Raw genomic sequence first — 21,609 nt, 5'->3', positions numbered from 1 at the left:
GCTGTCGTAACTTCTTTTTTCTTTTTCTTTCTCCTGCAAATTGCAACTCAGAACATTTGGTCTGCCAGACTGAACTAAGGACTTCTGTTCCAAATATCCAGACGTTACAGTTCCCACAGGTGGCCAGGCAAATGCTAGAACCTTTGGCGGAGAGGGTCTGGTCTTGTCCCGCATCCCGCGAGGGTCCCCTCTATTTGGGGCCAAGCAGATCCCCGGGGCGCTCTGGCCGCCCCTTGCAGCAGCTGGTGCGGCCTCCTCAGAGAGCTCGGGGCCGCCGCCCGGGACACCCCGCCGCCCTCCCCGCCGCCCCAGGGACTAGCCCAGCGGTGCGGAGAGGTGGGAGGCTGGAGCCTGCTGAGGTCATTTCCTGTGCCTCTCCGCGAGCTGCCTGGAGAGCCGAGCCCAGCGCTCTGTCTTTAAGGAGCGGGCGGGGAGCCGAGGGGAGGAGGGGGCCCGGCGGAGCGTTGAATGGGGCGCCGCAAGGCACGGCCGGGCTTTGTGCAGCGAGCCCGCGGGCACCCCTCCCGCTCCAGTCTCGCCCCGCCCCGCCCCGCCCCCCGCGACCCCTGCTGCGGGAGAGCGGAGAGCCGGCAGCCGCCTGGGACTCCGGCTAGAGCGACGCAAGGTCGGCGGCGGCGGCGGCCCGAGGGCGCCCGTGTGCCCGGTGCGCGGCGGGGACGGCCGCGAGCTCGCTGGAGGTGAGCGACCTGCGCTCTCGCAGCTGTGGTGGGCTGGGGCTGTGCCGCGGGGGAGGGCGTCAGGCTGCGCGCGGGGGACGGTCCCTCCGGCCGGGAGGACGATCCTGAGCAGGTGCCTCCCTACCTGGAAGCGAGCTCCCAGCGGCGGGGAGCGCTGGAGCTCGCGTCCGGCTTGGCGACCCGGGCGCCCCTGTGGTCTCGCGCCGCGAGGCCAGGAGGAGCGTCCCCCGGGAGGACCTGGAGTTGGGGATCGGCCAGATTCAGTCGCTCCCGGGAAGGGCCCTTGGAGCGGACGTGCAGGCTGCCACCTTGCTATCGGTGCTCGCTCCCTTTCAACCCTTCCCGCACCCTTCCCCACCTCACCTTAGGTTATTTCTTCTGTGATTTCTGAGTGTTCTCTTAGGGACCTTATGGCTTAGGCTCGACTCTTAGGAGCAGGTCAGCCAAGCAGAAAAGAAAACAGGTTGGGCGCCGAATGACACAGAGCATTGTGTCCTAGGAGTCTTAGCGAGGACTCGGTCGCCAGGAACCAGGGGACTTAGTGGGGGTGGCAGAAGCGGTAAAGACCCTCATCTGGAAGGAAACTGGGATTTCTGCTTGCTAGGATATCTCCTCTATAGCTTTTACTATGAATCGACCTCATAAAACTCTTTCAAGACAGAGTCTTGGTTCAGGTAAAACACCTGAAAGACCATTTTAAAAATTAAGTAGGAGAGTTATCAGTTCCTTCATCAAACTTTTTGGACTGTCTTCTGTGTGACAGACACTGTGTATAGGGCTGGTACCATCACTTAACACTTTATAGAACATCGGTATTAGTGTTTCTGCATATTATTAAGTCCATTTTCCAAAGGAGGAAACTGGGACTCTGAAAAGTTGTGATTTAGGCCAGTTGCAGTGGCTCATGCCTGTAATCCCAGCACTTTGGGAAGCCAAGGCAAGAGGAGAGCTTGATGCCAGGAGTTCGAGACCAGACTGGGCAACATAGGGATACCCTGTGTCTACAAATAAATAAAAATTTAAAAATTAGCTGGGTGTGGTGGTGTGGGCCTGTAGTCCCAGCTACTTGGGAGGCTGATGATCCTGTCTCTTAAAAAAAAAAAAAAAGTTTGTGATTTGCTACGGTCACATAGCTAAAAAGGAAGAGCCATAACTGAAACCCAAGCCTCCTAAATTCCTAACATATGGTTCAGTCCACTTCTACCACCTTCCCACAGACTGCTGAGGGGGCCTGCTCAGAGTTGGGCAATGGTGGGGTGCAGCCTGTGGCCCCAAACTCATTGAAACTAACAACTAAGCTGAAAAAATGTGGACCCTCTTCTACCCTTTTCAGAAGTCATCAGCTGTAGGGAATAGCATGTTCCTCCCACTCCTGATAGAAAAAAAAAAATCAAAAATCTGAAGAAATGTCTGGCAATTTAAAGTGTATACCACTTACCCCTAAATTCCATTTTCTGGGACTTTATCCTTCAGATATACTCTGATGTATATGAAATGGTGTACATCATTGAATATTCATTGCAGTATTGTTTACTTTAGCAAAAGGTTGGAAACAATCTAGATGTCCATCAAATGTCATCTAGATGTCCATCAGATGATCTTCAATAAGATCATGTAAAAGTCACACGATAAGATACATTAAAGCTGTTACAAAGCGTGGAGAGAAAATGTGGCAGATATGTATTTTGATGTTGGAATATCTCTAAGTTATATTGTTGAGTACAGTGTGTATGGTGGGCCACCATTTTTGTGTGGGTGTGTGTATGCCACATACGTATGAATGCTTGTAGATGCTCTGAATATCTCTGAGAGAACACACAGAAACCCGTAACAGTGGTTGCCTCTGGGGAGAACTATGGCTGAAGTACAGGCATGGGAAGAAGCCTTACTTTGCACTATATACCCTTTTGTTCAATGTTCTAAAATAACTTAAAAAATCATATGACTTCCTCTCCAGATCTCCAGAGTTAGATCTGGTAGTGAGCACATCTTTTTTTCTTTTGAGCCGGAGTCTCGCTCTGTCGCCCAGGCTGGAGTGCAGTGGTGCAATCTCAGCTCCCTACAACCTCTGCCTCCCAGGTTCAAGCAGTTTCCCTGCATCAGCCTCCCAAGTAGCTGGGATTACAGGCATGCACCACCATGCCCGGCTAATTTTTGTATTTTTAATAGAGACAGGGTTTCACCATGTTGGCCAGTCTGGTCGAACTCCTGACCTCAGGTGAGCTGCCTGCCTCAGCCTCCCAAAGTGCTGGGATTACAGGCGTGAGCCACCGCGCCCAGTCCAGTGAGCACGTCTTTGGGTCACATCTCCTCTTAGGTTCTAGATGCTATTGGTTTGCCTTTTGTTTGCGGATAACGATAACAGTCATTTATTGAGCACTTAGTGTGCACCGGGCTTTTGTAATATCTCCTTTAATTCTCAAAAAGCCCTGGCTGGGCACGGTGGCTCACACCTGTAATCCCAGCACTTTGGGAGGCCGAGGTGGGCAGATCACGAGGTCAGGAGATTGAGACCATCCTGGCTAACACGGTGAAGCCCTGTCTGTACTAAAAATACAAAATATTAGCTAGGCATGGTGGCGGGCACCTGTAGTCTCAGCTACTCCGGAGCCTGAGGCAGGAGAATGGCCTCCCAGGCAGGAGAACCTGGGAGGCGGAGCTTGTAGTGAGCTGAGATTGTGCCACTGCACTCTGGCCTGGGCGACAGAGCGAGACTCCGTCTCAAAAAAAAAAAAAAAAAGCCCTTCATGATGTGATATATGAAATGGCCATTTTGAAGGCCGGAAAATGGTTAAATGTTGACGGTTTCATATGGTTCAACCAAATATTATTGTCCTCCTGCCCTCAATTTCAAAATGGAACTGAGTCTCAAAGAAGTTAAGCAAATGGCTTAAGGCCCCAGGATTATTTAGTCAGTGCCAGAGCATGGGATCTTAGGTACTAAGCTGTTTCTCTTTGCTGTTTTTGTTCTCAAGGAATGTTGGACCTGGTTGTCCTGACCCCTTCTTTTGGTATCAAGGTTCCTGCAGCCTAGGACATGCTCACCTTTTCTGTCTCCCCAGACATTGTGTAGAATATCATGTAGGCACCCAGCAGTGGTCAAATGGATGTTGTTAGCTTGATCAGATGACAATTCTGAGATCAGAGGAAGTTGTCCCTGTGTCCACTCATACCCTTCTCCCAGCCTCATCCCCAGAAAGCGGACACAAAACTGTTTCTTTCCCACAATTGACAGGTAGTCAGCCTAGTCTGGCAGAGCACTTTTAGGAGACAGTAGCCTGTCACTAGCAAGTGGAAGTCATACAGATACTCATACTCACACTCAGGGAATGAACCATAGTGAGGTAACATGAGAGAGCCCAGTGGAAATTGTGCATATAACAGAAGCTCCGTTGCCTTCCAATGCCTCCTGCATCCTCCACAAGATAGAGGCAATGAGCTATTTTGAGGCCTGTGGTGACCTCTGACCTCTTTCTTTTAGGCTCCTGTATTGATTAGCTACCTTTGCAGGGAGCTACCAGGATATTCAGGCTGTAGACTTGAGCCTCAAAAGCCACAATATCTTTATTCATCTTTATATCCCCAATCTTGCACACAGGAATCACTTAAAAGTTGTTTGAATTAAACTTACTCTTGGGGTTGGGAGCAGTGGCTTTTGCCTATAATCCCAGCACTTTGGGAGGCCAAGGCAGGTGGATCACCTGAGGTCAGGAGTTTGACCAGACTGGCCAACATGGCGAAACCCCGTCTCTACTAAAAATACAAAAATTAGCCAGTGTGGTGGCATCTGCCTGTAATCCCAGCTACTCAGGAGGCTGAGGCAGGGGAATTGCTTGAACCCAGGAGGCGGAGGTTGCAGTGAGCTGAGATTGCACCACTGCACAATCTGCCTGGGTGACAGAGCGAGACTCCGTCTCAAAAAATAAATAAATAAAATAAAATAAACTTAATCTTAGGCCAGGCACAGTGGCTTAACACACTTTAGAAGGATGAGGCAGGTGGATCACTTGAGCCCAGGAGTTCAAGACCAGCCTGGGCACCATGGTGAAACCCTGTCTTTACAAAAAATATGAAAATTAGCCAAGCATGGTAGTGCACGCCTGTAGTCCCAGCTACTTGGGATACTGAGGTGGGAGGGTCACCTGAGCTTGGGAAAGTTGCAGCTTCAGTGAACCATGATTGTGCCACTGCACTCCAGCCTGGGCAACAGAGTGAGACCCTGTCTCAAAAGAAAAAGAAAAAGAAAGTAATCTTTGCATTTTATCAGTTTCTGGTCAAATCCTCAAACTTGCCAGAGAGATCCCAGGTCAAATTTGTGTTTTCTCTGATATAGGCTCTGAGTCTAGAGTCACCTAATGACTCCCTGTGCCACCTTCCCACCCATCCTACTCCCAGCCCCTGCCTCTGAGGCATATCCCCACTGACTGCTGTGGCATTTCAGTTCTGGGTATTGGAGGATTCAGGGTATGCCAAAGCAGGTATCAAGACTATGGCAGTTTTCTGACTCACGTGCCAAGCAGTTTAGCAGGCTGGGTGCCAGCAGAATCAAGAAAACTATGAGTTTCACAAGACTGGCCAAGAGCTGGTCATAATTTTAGCTGGGTATTGGGGACATAGGGACTTATTGTACTATTCTCCCTATTTCTAATGTGTGATAGAGCATTCCAGAATAAAAATAGAAAAAAAAATTGAGCTGAGTTTTGTTCCCAGCTAACTTCTCCTCTCTCATTTCCCCATTTATTTTTGCCATTAATGTACTTATGTTAGTGTGAGATTAGTATGAGATATCTGCTACCACTACTGAAGCATCATCATGGGAAGAGGACAGTTGTAGATGTTAGGAGATCAGGATTCTTGGCCCAGTTCTGCTACGCCTTAGCTCTATGCAAGGCTCTAAGCAAGTCACAGATGTGATGAGTTTTCTCATCTGTTCATTGTGACTAATTGTGCTTGTCCTCCATCTCAGGGATAAAGAGAGAAATAACACACGCGTCGCAATGCTTTGACAAGTTACAAACTCTACTGCACATGTAAGGTATTCATTTTTGCTCATCCTTGTGCATTTTTATGGGAGGTATAAGTGCAAGGTGACTTAGCAGGTGAGGCTCAGCTTACTGGTATCTCCCTTATTTTATAGCTGTTGCTCAGACCACCTGCTTCTGTCGGAAGAGCCTCTGGGCCTTGGGTTTGGCAGCAGGCACCTTGCTCCTGATCTATTTCAAAACCTCTCTGCTCTCCTCACATGCCGAGGCAAGCCAAGCACGAGTCCCAACCTCCTCAGCAACTTGCCAGGGAGAGGATTAACCACACCACTTGATCAGTTCAGAACGATGATGTCATGGAGATGCTTGATTGGGGAAGGCATTCCCTAAACTAGGTATAATCTCAAATATAAGGGCTAGGCAGACACCAGTGACATATTTCCAAAGTACTTGGAGATTTTGATGATTTGGGTTTTCACTCTCCCAATAGAATCTAAGCAGCAGCTTTGACAATCAGTAAGAGGGAATCAATATTATTCACACTCTTTCAACTACACAAAAGGATTACGTTTCCCTTGCCCCTTGCCTTTTTGCTTTTACTGTTATTTCTTAGCCCTGAACTGAGTTGCAAGACTCCCAGGTCCTAGTCTCAGATCTGCTATTTTTCCTATTTATACAAGGAAAAGCAAAATCCCAGTAAAGGACAAGGAAAAATCAAACATGAAGCCTCCCAGCCTTCTCTGAGAGCCTTACAAGGTTCTGTTTTGTCTTTTCAGCTGTGATCTTAGCTCAGAGAAGGTCATGTTTTGTTTTTGTCTTTTGTCTTCCTGCCGTTCCAGTTGGTCCTAGTCTTTTGAGATGGGGATTGCTGGCAGGTCACAATGTAGGGATTGTTTAGATGACAGGGCTGGGAAAGCAGCGCTGAAGTCATGTGTTCTGAGGAGCCAAGAACCGAGCTCACTTGGTCCATCAGTGGTTTAATTGTTGGGTCCTTCTCTGCAGGTCTCATTTTTTAGATGAAAAGTCAGGACACATGGTAAGTGTCAGTGCTTGGGGAGATTACGGTGTCAGAATATTTGAGCCCAAGATGTCTTGGAAAATCTGGGATATAGGTTAATCCTTGTGCTAAGACTTCTGAAAGATCCTGGAAATGATTTCTGCCATTACCAAGTCTACCACACTCTTTGTGAAATTGGAATTCTTTTTATTTTTTGAATGGATAAAGAGCACAGAGTGGCAATGATCAAGGAATTTGGAGCCAGAATCCCAGCTCCTCCACTAACTAGCTGTACAATTATCTGTAAATTACTTAGCTTCTCTGTTCCTCAATGTCCTCATGTGTGTGTGGAAAACGGTGCTTACCTATTGTTTCACAGGTTGTTGTAAGGATTAAAGAGGCCACACATGCCTGGCATACAATAAAGACTCAATAAACAATAGCTACTTGTAGTGTATGATGGGAGAAAGATACAAATAAAGGTCACATGCGAGGGGAGAAGCACTATTGGTGATTAGCCCACCAAAGAGAGGCTAACTTTGTACTGTGGTAGTATCTGGCAACAGTACAGGAGGTGGCTGGATTTTCTGAGGCCATGTGGCTCCTGAGGAAGGAAAAGGGGATTTTTGAAAAGCAACAAATTTTTATTATGGAAAATTCCAGGCATATATTAAAGTAGAGAGATCATATAAAGAACTTCCATATACCCATCAGCCAGCTTCAAAAATTATCAACATTTTACTAACCCTGTTTCGTATATCTCCTCCCCTACTTACCTCTTACCATGAAGTATTTTAAAACAAATCCCAGATATTATATTATTTCACCTGTATATCATAAAAATTTCTAACAGATGACATTTAAAAATATTATCGGCTGGGTGCGGTGGCTAACACCTGTAATCCCAGCACTTTGAGAGGCGGAGGCAGGAGGATTACTTGAGGCCAGGAGTTCAAGACCAGCCTGGCCAACATAGTGAATCCCCATCTCTACTAAAAATATAAAAAATTAGCCAGGCTTGGTGGTGCACGTCTGTAATCCAGCTACTCAGGAGACTGAGTCATGATAATCACTTGAAGCCAGGAGGCAGAGGTTGTAGTGAGCCAAGATTGTGCCACTGCACTCCAGCGTGGCTGACAGAGTGAGACTCTCCCTAAAAAAAAAAAGAAAGAAAGAAAGAAAAAAAAACCCTAAAAAATTAACAATTATTCCTTAAAATCGTTGAGTACTAGGGTGACCATGTGTCATGGTTTGAGACAGACCGAATTTATACTTTGTGGCAAGCATCATTCATCATAATGCCCTAGAAGGGGGATTTGAAAGATCCTGATGATGCATGTGTCTCCCAGGCATTCTCTCCTGCTCGCCCTGCCTGTATCCCTCTCTCATGCACACTCATGCATCCTTCTTCCTTTTCTCATCCTCCATCCAGTGTTTTTTCTCTAAATATGTCCACGAGGCATCTGGGTGGATTCCCCTGGCTGGACATACTATAGGTGTCTACTTGATTTGTTCTGAATTTGTACAGATTTTTTTCCCAAAGACTTGTGGCTTTCTCCTGAGATTGCAGCAAAATATCTAGCAGTTTTCTGGTTTGCATCTTAGAACCTGAAGGAAATGGTGAGAATCTATTCCAAAGTGGGATGGATGATTCGATGATAACAATGAACACAATTTCAAGGACATTCAAAGCATTATATTTTATTTCCATTTTTTTCTCATCTAACATCTTATATAAATGAAATAGAATAAGAAATAAACTGGGAACCAGGGTTCTGCCTCTAATTAGCGATGTGACCTTGGATGCATCTGTTACCCACTTTAAGCCTTCCCTAAACACATCCCTCCCACTTTTCCCAGCTCCCATTCCCATTTATCTGCATGTCACTTGGCAACTATGACTACACTGTAATTAGATTTTCCTAAGAGTTCCTTGAAAAACCCAAAGACAAGGAATTTCTCTTAGTTCTGTTTTCATCTCCAGTGCAGAGCACAGGGTCAGGCACGTAAATAGCTATTTAATGGATAAGTTTGTTGTGTGGATAATTGAAAAACAAATGAGCCCTACTTTTCACTTCTGTCCAAATGAGACTAGGTTCTCCTTACGGTTTCTCAGGTTTCGCGGTTTCCTGAGGCTCTCAGCTAACTTACAATGGAGCGGGACATACTGAGCTGAGGAAGGCAGGGAGGGGCCCTGGGGATCAGTGACCGATTCTCTTCCCCAGCCCTGTTTTGTCTGTCCTTTGGTCCCCTCCCGTTCTTTCCCCACAGAACTCTTCCTCACACGCTTATTTATCTTTTCCTCTTTCTGCATGCTGGTTCTTAGGGCTCCCCGGAATAATCCAGAAGTCGATTCCATCATGGCAGAACTCAAGGTGGACGCGCGGGCCAGCGTAGACTGGCAGAAACGCTGCCTGACTCTGGAAACCCAGCTTTTCCGGTTCCGCCTACAGGCCAGCAAGATAAGGGAGCTGCTGGCTGACAAGGTGAGTCCCTCAGAGCGGGGAGCTGCCTCTCCGCATGCAGAGGTTTATGGCAGGGAGGGCCTTGTGAGAGAGGGAGAGTTGGGGAAAGTCAACTTTCAGTAAGATGCTTTTCCCCACATGCAAAATGAAACCCAAGGCAGTTTAAGACCAAACTCTGAGCAGTTTACTAAGCTGTTATCTTGCTTGCGTCTTTGCTTGCTCATAAGGCACACCAAAGACTTGCTGCCGATCTTCTCGGTCCCCCATCACTTCCGGAGTCACCTGTGGCTGCAAAGGAGAGGTTCTATTATTCCCTTAACATTTCTTTCTCAGTGTGGGGAAGGACGGTGTTTCAGGAGAAAACAGAAATCTCTATCCTTCCTCTCACCCTTTGTTAAATAAATGAGCTACAGGAGGTGGTCTGCTTTCCTGGTAACAAGGACACAGGCTTTGGAGCCAGACCTAGCTTGGCTCTGCCACTTACTGGCTATATGACCCTGGGGAAGACAGGGTCTTCCCTTCACCTCTAAGACAGAAACACAAATGTCTACTTCTAAGAGTTATTTTGAGAATTAGATCAGATCACATATGTAAAGGTCCTGACATAGAATAGGTCTTAAATGAGAATAATTATTTTATTTACAGGTTTGGGTGGGCTGGTCTGGGAAACTGACCACCTTTCCTAATGTTTCTGTGGGAAGACAACATTCTATTTTATTTTATTTTATTTATTTATTTATTTATTTATTTATTGAGATGGAGTTTCGCTCTTGTTGCCCAGGCTAGAGTGCAATGGCGCCATCTCAGCTCACCGCAGCTTCCGCCTCCTGGGTTCAAGCTATTCTCCCGCCTCAGCCTCCCAAGTAGCTGGGACTACAGGCATGCGCCACCATGCCTGGCTAATTTTGTGTTATTAGTAGAGATGTGGTTTCTCCATGTTGGTCAGGCTGGTCTTGAACTCCCAACCTCAGGTGATCCTCGCCTCGGGTGATCACCTCGGCCTCTCAAAGTGCTGGGATTACAGACATGAGCCACTGCACTCGGCTGGAAGATACATTCTAAACTGCTAACTTTCAGAGGCATTCTGGAGCATAACCTGAATGGATGACCTGTTTTATTGATAGCTGGAGTCCAGCAGGACAAATCAGTGGCATCATCATGGCTAAGGGGAGTGGTCCTGGACTAGTCTGGACTAGAACTCTTGAACCTTGGGTCTGTTGGCATTCTTGTCTCCTAACTCAGACTTTGCAAAACAGAGATGTGCAGGGCTCCTGCCAGGTACTGCCAATAGAGGGGGATGGATATACATCAGGAAAGCGCAGCAGACCTTAGACAGTGATTCTCAAAGTGTGGTCAGAACCGTTTGGCCAGAACCACCTAGAGTGCTTGTTAAGCATGCATATTCCTGGGTCCCACCCCAGTCCTCTCAATTGAAGTCTCCTGGGGGGTTGCTAATAATCTGCATGTTTAACAATCTCTCAGAAAATGATTCTGTACATTAAGAAGTTTGAGAACCCTGTCTTAGGCTATGGTATTGGGGGAGGGACGTGAGGGAAGGAAAGGATAAGTAGGGATTGACTCAGCCAGGCAGTCTGAGATATACCTCAGAGGGAAGAGACTTCTGTTTCTAGTAATATGGACAGCAAAATAACAAACAAACAAAAAAACCCCGCTATGAATCACCTGGAAATACTGGGTTAAATATTTAAAATATTCATGTAAATGAAGAACTGAGCACTGAAAAAAGTAAGAAACATCCTCAGGTAACAAAATGAAGAGGGGAAAGCCACAGTGGTACTCGACTCTGACAGCTGATTGAGGGGCAGGTGGCGTGTGACTGGCCTCCCTAGAGTAATGTAAGGTTTGAAGTTAAGAGTTTTAACATCTGTAGGGATAGAAACGAGGACTGGCCAGCTGGAGGCTGGAGCTGAAACAGACTTCTGCATAAAGTCAGGACTATTATTTCTTTTGATTAGTGTCGGTAGGAACAAAATTTAAAAATAAAAAATGGCCAGGAATATTAAAGAACTTACCCTAAATAACAGGGTAGACAAGAAAAGGAAAATCGTTCACTGGCACAGGAGATGACAACAGCTTCTCCGACTTAGTTAAGGTTCTGGGTAGGAAAACAAGAGTAGAGTCTCTCCTGAGAACCTGACGATAATACTGGTTTAATGTTAGGATTTACACTACCTGTGTGGTTTAGGAAACTCAAGCTCTGGGCCAGTGATACCTCTGGGGAGCCTGGTAGGGACAGAAACAAAACCTCTCTGGAGACACACGACCTTAATTCAGATCACACAGGATCCACACAGAAACAAAAAAAAAAAAAGCCTTAATGAAGAGGAATATATAATCAAAAATGACTAAATACTTGAGGAAATAATCTACAGTGAATGAGTATCCACATACACAAAAAACAATTGGACTAGATCCCCAACAACTTCTAATAGTGGAACTGTTGCCAAGAGACTATAAAATAAATGAGTTCAAAAGTTTTGAAGACATAACAAAGAAATTGAAAGCATAAGACAAGAACAAGACACTACCTAAAAAGATCAGGTAGACTTGAAAACTAAATAGAACTTTTAGAAGCGAAAGTGTTTTCATTGAAATTAAAGTGTATTAATGGATAGATTAAACATCAGATTAGGCACCACGGAAGACAGACTTAATGGACAGGAAGACAGACCTAAGAAAATCTGAAAAGTTTCCAGCATGCTGCCTATAGAAATAAAGATACAGCGGCTGAGACCTGGATGTTAGAATGACAAGGTCCTATGTCTATCAAATAAGATTCCAAAAGTGGAGAAGAGAATGAAGGAAAGGTATTACTTGTGAAGAGATAGTGGCTGAAAAGTTTCCAAACTTGATGAAAGATGTGAAGCCTCAGATTCAGGAAACAGTAAGTCTAACCAGATTAAGTTTTTAAAAATCATAGTTTGGTTAGATAATTGTTTGGCTGCTGTAAGAAACAACCTCAAATAACAATGGTGTAAACCAGGCTGATGTTTCTTTCTTTCTCATGTAACCTTCCAGACACAAGCAGTCCAGCTCTAGGGTGATATCCTCTGGATATGTGAAGATGGGTCACCTGATAGTCACATTTCAACCCCTTCCCTTTAAGTTAGTGACTCAGAGGTTTCATACTTTCCTTCTACTGATATCCCACTGGCCAGATCTTATTCACATGGTTATACCCAGCTACAAAGAAGGTTTGTACATTTCTACAAATAGAAATGTAGTCTTTATTCTAAATAACCATGCGCTCAGCTAAAAGTTGGGGGTTCTATTCATATGAGAAAGAGAGGATAGATAATAGGGAAAAACCAGCAATCTTTAAGTCTAGACTAATAGGAGGGATAACAAATAGAAACAGAGTATACATACCTCAAACCAGTAGAGTGAGGAAATGAAAAAAGGAAAGTCTATTAAATCCAGATAGGGACAAGAAAATAATATATCAAAAAAAGGAGTAAACAGAAGGGACAAATGAAATGGCAGAAATAAATCCAAATATATTGGTCACAAGGTGACATATATATTACAGCATTGATGTATGAAAAATTGGAAACATACTAAATATCCATCAACAGAGAGATGGATAAACATATTCAGTGTATTTGTACAGTGGAATACAACATTGCAATTAAAAATGAATCAAGTAGAACTACATTTGTAAGATCAATAAATCTCAAAAATCAGCATTGAACAAAAAACATCTGAAGGATATATACAGCATCATACAGTTTATGTACTTCTGAAAACCAAAGACAGTACTGTTTATTGTTTCTCATCCCAGATCCATGCTCATGGATTTTATATATTTGGGAATAAGCATATGATTTCAACAGAACAAAAGCTCTGCTGCTAAAAAAAAAAAAAAAAAAAAAAGTTGAAAACACTGTCTTAGATTACAACAGTTAGAACCATTTAGTGGCTAACCTGGGGGTTGCAAAGTCAAATGTTTACAGGTAAGCTAGATAAGTGAAGAGAGCCAGGTGGGTCCTGGGAGAACATGAGGGTACATGCTGAAGCCACTTATTGCCATAAGAAAATGTAACCCCAGGTTTTTTTTACCATATACAAATGAGGTAAAAATATAAAAACAGCAAAGTGTAGGATCAATGCCAGGGGGAAGGGGTAAAATTGGAGAGAAGTACGCAGGGCTTCAACTGTGTCTGTCATGGTCCATTTCTTAAAGACAAACATCAGAAGCAGATGTGACAAAAATTAAGGGTTGACAAAGCTGAATGGTGGATATATGATTTTTTGGGATGTTTTTAGACAAAGTGACAAGTGACAGGTAGATACATGTTTTTTGTTTGTTTGTTTGTTTGTTTTGAGACAGAGTTTCTCTCTTGTTGCCCAGGCTGGAGTGCAATGGCATGATCTTGGTTCACTGCAACCTCTCCATCCCAGGTTCAAGTGATTCTCCTGCCTCAGCCTCCTGAGTAGCTGGGATTATAGGCATACACCACCACGCCCGGCTAATTTTGTATTTTTAGTAGAGACGGGGTTTCTCCATTTTGGTCAGGCTGGTCTTGAACTCCCAACCTCAGGTAATCTGCCCGCCTCGGCCTCCCAAAGTGCTGGGATTACAGGTGTGAGCCACCACGCCCAGCCGGCAGATACTTGTTTTAAAAAATTATTCTCCTCAGGCATGGTGGTGCGTGCCTGTAGTCCCAGTGACTCAGAGGCCAAGGTGTGAGGATCGCTTGAGCCAAGGACATTGATGCTGTAGTGAGCCATGACCACACTACACTCCAGCCTGGGTGACACAGCAAAATCCTGTCTCAAAGGATATATATATATATATACACTCTACATATTTCTGTTTGCCTAAAATATTTCATAATAAATGTTTTAGAGTGCCTCTCTACCCTATTCCTCAGGGGCCAACAGAGTGACTGGAAAGCCTTAGCCACATTATAAACACCATACCTTCTTTCTCTACAGCCCCTGGAGTCTGGGTAAACTGAACTTTCATAATATCAACACCTTCTTGTCTTCAAGTCTGTCTCTGATCCTCATGTAACCAGAATGCCCTCGCATGGAAATGTTAGGGGTGAATAGTGTGATGAGTCAAGATAGGGGAAAGGCATAGACACGGCAGGAACAACTGGGCATGTGGGAAGGAAGAGGGGAGAGACACAGATCTGGACTAGGGACCATGGGGTGGGAGACTTAAGTAAAGAAAAGGACTGGGGCCGGGCGCGGTGGCTCAAGCCTGTAATCCCAGCACTTTGGGAGGCCGAGACGGGCGGATCACGAGGTCAGGAGATCGAGACCATCCTGGCTAACACGGTGAAACCCCGTCTCTACTAAAAAATACAAAAACTAGCTGGGCGCGGTGGCGGGCGCCTGTAGTCCCAACTACTCGGGAGGCTGAGGCAGGAGAATGGCGTGAACCCGGGAGGCGGAGCTTGCAGTGAGCTGAGATCCGGCCACTGCACTCCAGCCTGGGCGGCAGAGCGAGACTCCGTCTCAAAAAAAAAAAAAAAAAAAAAAAAAAAGAAAAGGACTGGGACCTTAGCCCGACACTGGACCCCTTGGCAGGAAATCTTAAGGCCACAAACACCATGTTGGTCAATGTCAGGATTGTGTCTGTCCTCTGCAATCATCCCTAAACCAGTAAGACAGGTCCAGCAATTCATGAGATGCTTTCCCTAGCAGAGCCAAGACAAGTTATAGATCCCAGAAAGAGATGCCTTGGGTTTCTTAGGAGAGCTCCTGCTGGGGCCAAGAATCATGCCAGTTCCCACCTGCACTGCGAGAAGCCATGTCAGTTGAGTCTCTGGCCAGCCCTCTCACCTACCTGCTCCCCTACCTCTCTACACAGCTGGCCCTGGGACATTGCATGGGCAGATAACTGCAGGCTGCTCACTGCTGGCTATCCTGCAGGGTGAGCAAAGCCTGGGTGCTTCTCCGGGGGGCCGTCTCTGCTTAGGATCAGACCCGCCTGTGGGCTGCGGAAGCTTGGAAGAATGCCCTTTTTCCTACCTTGACACAGCCTACTTGCACCTGACTCCTTCATACAAAATTGTCATTGTAGTCAGGGAATAATCTGTGCTAGAAAGAATTTTTTTAAAAAAGCAGAAACACCAAGGCTCTTAGATAATCCCTCACCTAAAGGAGAGAGAGCCGGATGAAGGGAGAGGAGAGTCGAGACTGTGCCTTTGCTGTTACACCTCTGACTCTGGTGTGCTATTGCCATGGTTACCCAGCCTGCTCGAGCCACCCCATTCTGGAGCCAGGTTAGCCGTGGGTTCCCTTTCCTTCCAGTAGAGGAGGCCGAGGGAGTGGTTAATGACTTGAGATTCACATCTTGCCCTGCTCTGCTCATCATTTTCCCTTGCTGTCTTTCTTGGCCTGCTGGAGAAGCCACAAAGGCGATTCAGATCAATTTAAAAATTGATACTGTTCTGAGAGGCCACATAAATGGATATGAAAATGTGATTCTTCCTTGGACTTTTTCATTCTTGCTAAACCTGTTTCTCAGTTATCCTATCAGAAAAGTGGGAGTATCTATCCACAAAAGAGCATTGTAGGAATTATCATTATGAATTCATGGCATCAATATTAGAATACAAGGTTTTTCTTTACTCCCTATCTGCTTCTTTATGCCAGAAGGGCTTTGAGTGTATTAATACAAGAAGAAATAGGCCAGGAGTGTTGGCTCATGCCTGTAATCCCAGCACTTTGGGAGGCTGAGGCAGGCAGATCACCTGAGGTCGGGAGTTTGAGACCAGCCTGACCAACATGGAGAAACCTCGTCTCTACTAAAAATACAAAATTAGTCAGGCGTGGTGGCGCACGCCTGTAATCCCAGCTACTCGGGAGGCTGAGGCAGGAGAATCGCTTGAAACCGGGAGGCAGAGGTTGTGGTGAGCAGAGATTGTACCATTGCACTCCAACTTGGGCGACAAGAGCAAAACTGCATCTCAAAAAAAAAAAAAAAGAGAGAAGAAATAATGTGACAAAACATTATTCTGTTTGTAGCTTAAAAATTTCTAAATGAAGCAGCGTTTACCAAGTCCAGTTCCAGTGCAACCATGTGTACTTTCGCTGTATCCCAATTGCTCGCCAGTTTTACCAACCAAGGTTTTGGAGTATAACTCAGTTTTTGATCTACCTACCAAAAATTTGTAGTTCAGAAATTTTTCTGAGTGGATAAATGGTTCCATTTACTCCTCTTAAGCAAGAGAACAATGGATGTTGCTCCTCCCACCTCAGATGGATTATACAGAGGCAGCAGTTCAGCTTAAGTACCAGTTTCACAACATATGGGTAGCCCAGAAAAACATATCCTAAAATATCTCATACTTTGTGACAAGGCCAGGTACCATAAAAGGAGAATACAAGGATGAGTTGGAAGTGTGTTGAAGTTTGCATAAAATCATCATGGAATGGGTCTTAGCAGGTCTCTGTGCTCACAAATCTGATTTGTTTTGGGAGAAGATGCCTTCTAGGGCTTTTATTCTGTGGGGGGTGTGTGTGTGTGTGTGTGTGTGTGTGTGTGTGTGTGTGTAAAAGAGAGATTTTTAATTTTTTTTTTTTTTTTTTTTTTTTTGAGACGGAGTCTGACTTTGTCACCCAGGCTGGAGTGCAATGGTGTGATCTCAGCTCACTGCAACCTCCACCTCCCAGGTCCAGGAGACTCTCCTGCCTCAGCCTCCCGAGTAGCTGGGATTACAGGCACGCGCCACCACACCCCGCTAATGTTTGTATTTTTAGTAGAGACGGGGTTTCACCATGTTGGCCAGGCTGGTCTTGAACTCCTGACCTCAAGTGGTTCACCTGCCTCAGCCTCCCAAAGTGCTGGGATTACAGGTGTGAGCCACTGTGCCCGACCTTAAATTATTTTTCTAACCCCCTATTTTTTTTATAAGGCTGCCCTCCTGCTCGTCATAGTATTTCTCAGGAACCATGGTATGGATGAGTTCTGTAGTGCTGGTGAACCGTTTGCGAGGAGGTGCTGATGGGGTTATGGCTCCAGGCTACATCCCTAAAGGAGTCAGCTTTGTTTTGCATTCTGTGGCCAGGCTACTGTTTCTTACAATGTGGTCTGTGGACCACCTCCTTCATCCACAAGCACTTTCTTTACAAGCACTTTCTAGAGCTATGTCTCTGACTTGCTAAAGAAAAGCTCTGTGAGCAGAGCCCAGGAATCTGCATGGTGATAAAGCCCACGTGTAATTCTTATGCCCTTGAAAGTCTCTCCTGCAACTAACCTCTGCCATGGCCTTACCTCGGACCCCATTCAGCTGTCTTTCCAGTGGATCCCTGGAGCCCCATGTGGCCCAGAGAGGTTCTGGGGTTGTGGGGTATAGTGGAGCCCACAGACAAGACTTGGAGCCCTTTCTCTTCCCAGCCCCACATTCATGTATTTTATGTATTTGGGAATAAGCATATGATTTTAATTGATCTGTTGCTAAAAAAAAAAAAAAAAAAAAAAAACAAAACCCTTGTCTTTATATTTTTTATTTTTTGAGACAAAGTCTCACTCTGTTGTCCAGGCTGGAGTGCAGTGGTGCCATCTCGGCTCACTGCTACCTCTGCCCCTGAGGCTCAAGCAATCCTCCCACCTTAGCCTCCCGAGTAGGTGGGACCACAGGTGAACACCACCATGCCTGGCCGATTTTTGTGTTTTTAGTAGAGACAGGGTTTCAACATGTTGTCCAGGCTGGTCTCGAAGTCCTGAGCTCAAGTGATCCACCCTCCTCGGCCTCCTAAAGTACTTGGATTACAGACGTGCGTCACCGCACCCAGCCAAAACAATTGTCTTTGATAACAACAGAGTTAGAACAATTTAATGGCTAAACGGAGGGTTGCAAATTCAAATGTTTGCAGTTAATTTAGATAGATGAGACAATGAAGAGAGCGAGAGGTTCTGGGAAAACGTGAGGGGAAGGGCTGAAGCCACTTACTGCTATAGAAAATAGAAAATATAATGCTAGTGTGGCCAGATCTTTTGATTTTTTAAGAGAAGGTGGAAATCAAGATGTATATGGAATCTGGATTTTTATGTGACATGTGAGATTTGGATGTGAGAGGCAGTGTAGTATAGTGGCTGACAGCACAGACTCTGGAGCCAGTCTGCTTGCGTTTGAATTCTGGCTTTGAATCTTAGTAGCTGTGTGACCTTAGGCAAGTTACCTTACCTCTCTGTTTTAGCTTCCTGATCCACACAATAGGGATACTAATAGTACCCGCCTTCTGGGGTTGTTATGAAATATAAATGAGTTAATGCATGTACAGTGCTTATGACAGTGGCCCTGTTTAGCTACATAAGTGTAGCCTAAATGTCCTACATGTATATACACACAGCCCTACACAGACCAGGTGGCCCTGTTTAGCTATATACATATATGCCCACAGCACAGTGTAGGTCTTATAGGACACTCTTTAAATTAATAGTGGGCAACCTCTGGCTTAAACCCATTCTTTCTGTAGGTGAACCGTAAGTAGTCCGATCATATAATCTATCACCTAAATCTATCACTCTGGAGAGAAAGTGAAAGGGGGCTCTATTACTAGTCATGCTGAGACAACAGGCGAGCATCACACTGTCCTGGCCAAACTGGTCTCCCTGCTCCTAAGTGCCATCTTTGTACAGGCAAAAACCAACAAGTAGCTTTTACCAATAAACTTCCGAATGCCAGGCCATGTACATGTGCTTTACGTGGGGCGGTGTGTGGAATCTTCACAGCGATCCTAGGAGGTGTCATTATTCATATTATTATTATTTTTTTTACTGATGAGGAAACTGAGGCACAGAGAGGTTAAGGAATTTTCTAAAGCCACACTGTGGTGGAGTCAGTCAAGTTCCAGAGCCTTACCTCTTAGGTGTGCTGTTCTCTCCCATGGGTGCAAAGCAGCGGTAATAATGTTGAACCTCTCATGCCTGTAATCCCAGCACTTGGGGAGGCTGAGGCAGGCAAATCACATGAGGCCAGGAGTTCGAGACCAGCCTGACCAGCATGGAGAAACCCCATCTCTACTAAAAATACAAAAATTAGCCAGGCATGGTAGTGCACGTCTGTAATCCCAGCTACTTGGGAGGCTGAGGCACGAGAATCGCTTGAACCTGGGAAGTAGAGATTACAGTGAGCTGAGATCGGCCACTCCAGCCTGGGCTACACAACGAGATTATGTCTAAAAAAAAAGAATGTTGAACCCTTTTCTCAAAGGGATCATTGAGACCCAGGATGGTGTGGCTCTTGGCTCAGGCCACTGCTTGGCACGGCAGGACTGTGCTGGGAGTACAGGAGAGCCCCAGGTGCTCCTGCCACAGTGGGCTGATATTTCACAGCACCTCACAGCGTGTGACAAGGAACTGCACACTTGGGGGTTAAATGCCAGATTGGTGCCAAGTGCACTTCATCAGGTTGCTGCAGCCAGTTCTAGGGCAGCTTATGAGTCTTATGTGCAGCTGGTGAAAGTAGATCCCTGTCAGCCACCTAAACCTGACACCTCCTTGGCTGGTGCGTTACCCCAGACCCACACACTGAAAGGACAGCTGAGGACATGGTCCTAGAGAACCCTGGAACAGCCAAATAAGGGTGCCCACCTATAGCACCAGCTTGGCAGAGCTCCAGGTGTGGCCCTTTAAGCAAGGGTGAAGAAGAAAGATCTGCCCTCGTGAAAAGTGTTGATGCTGGAGCTAAAGTGTTCAGACAATAGTTTCAGAGAAAAAAGAATACTCCAACATAAAAGTGAATATGAAATGCTTTGACTGTCAAGTGTCCTTGCCAGGACACAAGGACTGGGAGGGTCGGTAGTAATGAGGACCACCTGGCAGTGACAGAGGGTGACCCAGGGCTGGGGGGATACCCCAAGGGAGACCCCAGGCTCTGAAAGGTACCTTGCCATTCCATCTACTTCAGTAATAGCATGCGCATGGGATAGATAATAAAATCTGGAGGGGAAAAATGCTCGCTGTGTTGTCAATAACAGAGCGATTTCTGGTTCTGACCAATGTCATTGACTTATCACTCTTGACCCAAATGGAAATGCCTCCATGGGAGGTAAGACCCAAGTTTATCCTTTACTCCACCTTGGTCTCCATTTGCAAAAGAGCAAGACAAATTTTTCCATCAGATGAAGTTAGAAAATATCAGCCAATCGTTGCAGAATGTCACAAATATGAATTATCATTTTCAATGGAAAGCCTATGCCTTCTTCTAAGCTACAGAGCAGACTAGTTAGGTCTTAATAGTCCTGCTGAAGTTCAACCTAGGAAACTTATTGAGGGTCCAGGGCCTTCCCATTCAGTATTTCATTTTATTCTTGAAAAAGAAAATGCTCCTAATCACTGCATTCACTAGATTATTTCTGGTAAAAAAAAAAAAAAAAAAAAAAAAAAACAAAAAAACCACCCAAAAACTCAACTCTGGCTAGCTTAAGCAAATGGGATTTATTAGAAGGATCCTGGGGCAGCTCACAAAACCAAAGGAACTATCCAGCAACCATGACTTGGTGAGGTTTGTGCCCCTTCTCCAGGGCAGCTCCCTGGTTCCAGCCTCTGATCTCTTGATTCCAGATTCCTGGAGAGAGAGAACCTGGCTGGCCCAGTTAGGTCTGGTGTCGAAGAGGGAAGGGTTATGCAGTACCAACACTGGGGGCCACCACTATGTATCAACCAACCCCCCACCACCAAGTAGAATTCCTTTTGCACTGGACAACCACCGCTATAACCATAATATTGATTTATGCTGTGCTGTTATCTGCCCCGTGGCTGCATGGCAACTGTGTGAAGGTCAAGGAACTCCTCTGGGACAAGCCTGAGGACTGTTTGACTTAGGACAGTCCATCTGGCTCACATCGATGCCCGAAACTGACCAGAACCAACCCACTCACTCAGCTTCCATCGAGAGGTTTGAGTAGTGTTACCCCAAGAGAGGAAGGAAAGAAGGGGTATGGGCATCCTTGGCTTGAACACGTGAATGCCTGTCAGAGCGGGCCCTATCCATGGGAGCACTGGGGCATTTTTGTCCCATGGGTTTAAGTCTTGAGTTTTACTTGGGATCTTCAGATGAGCATAACTCTAACTCTCTGGTGTCCAAGGGAATGTGCCCTGAAAGCATCAGTGTCTCCCCAGTCCCAGGAAGGAGGAAACAATGGATGAGGGAAGGCCACCCTGAGCAAAGAGGTCCCCCTGGTTCCCAAACATGAACTCCTGTTCCCATGTAACTTTTCTCTCACTGTCTAGCAGCAGGCTGAGGGATCCCGCTCATCCACCTTTTAATTAAGGAAAGCAGAATTTCAGCTGAGAGACTGGAAAAGAGAGAAGGATTGATCAGTTCACTGGTAAATATCAGCTAGGGTCCAGGCTGAGGGGAGAAGGTTGAATAGCCAGAGAAGAGGCCAAATCCTTAGAGAGGAGGTTGGGCTGGAGCTTGGGAAGTGAGGGGCACTGGGCCTGTCCAGCCTCGTGGAAGGCGCAGCTGGGATGCAACGCCTCT

General features: G+C 45.8%; 2 protein-coding genes across 2 annotated transcripts in view; both read left to right on the top strand.

The window, feature by feature from the left end:
- RDH12 (retinol dehydrogenase 12) overlaps window positions 1-21,609 on the top strand; it is a 340,678-nt gene that overhangs the window by 133,391 nt on the left and 185,678 nt on the right. The window lies entirely within an intron of this gene.
- The window catches only part of PLEKHH1 (pleckstrin homology, MyTH4 and FERM domain containing H1), a 56,218-nt gene continuing 35,108 nt past the window's right edge, over window positions 500-21,609 (top strand). The window contains exons 1-2 of the mRNA XM_050797008.1: window positions 500-698; window positions 9,004-9,163. Of these exons, the coding sequence (XP_050652965.1) occupies window positions 9,038-9,163 (126 nt within the window). The 5' untranslated portion in view covers window positions 500-698; window positions 9,004-9,037. The remainder of the gene's footprint in view (window positions 699-9,003; window positions 9,164-21,609) is intronic.

Source organism: Macaca thibetana, chromosome 7 (genome assembly GCF_024542745.1).
Source record: "Macaca thibetana thibetana isolate TM-01 chromosome 7, ASM2454274v1, whole genome shotgun sequence".
Lineage (NCBI taxonomy): Eukaryota > Metazoa > Chordata > Mammalia > Primates > Cercopithecidae > Macaca > Macaca thibetana.
This window is presented reverse-complemented; position numbering and strand designations above follow the sequence as displayed.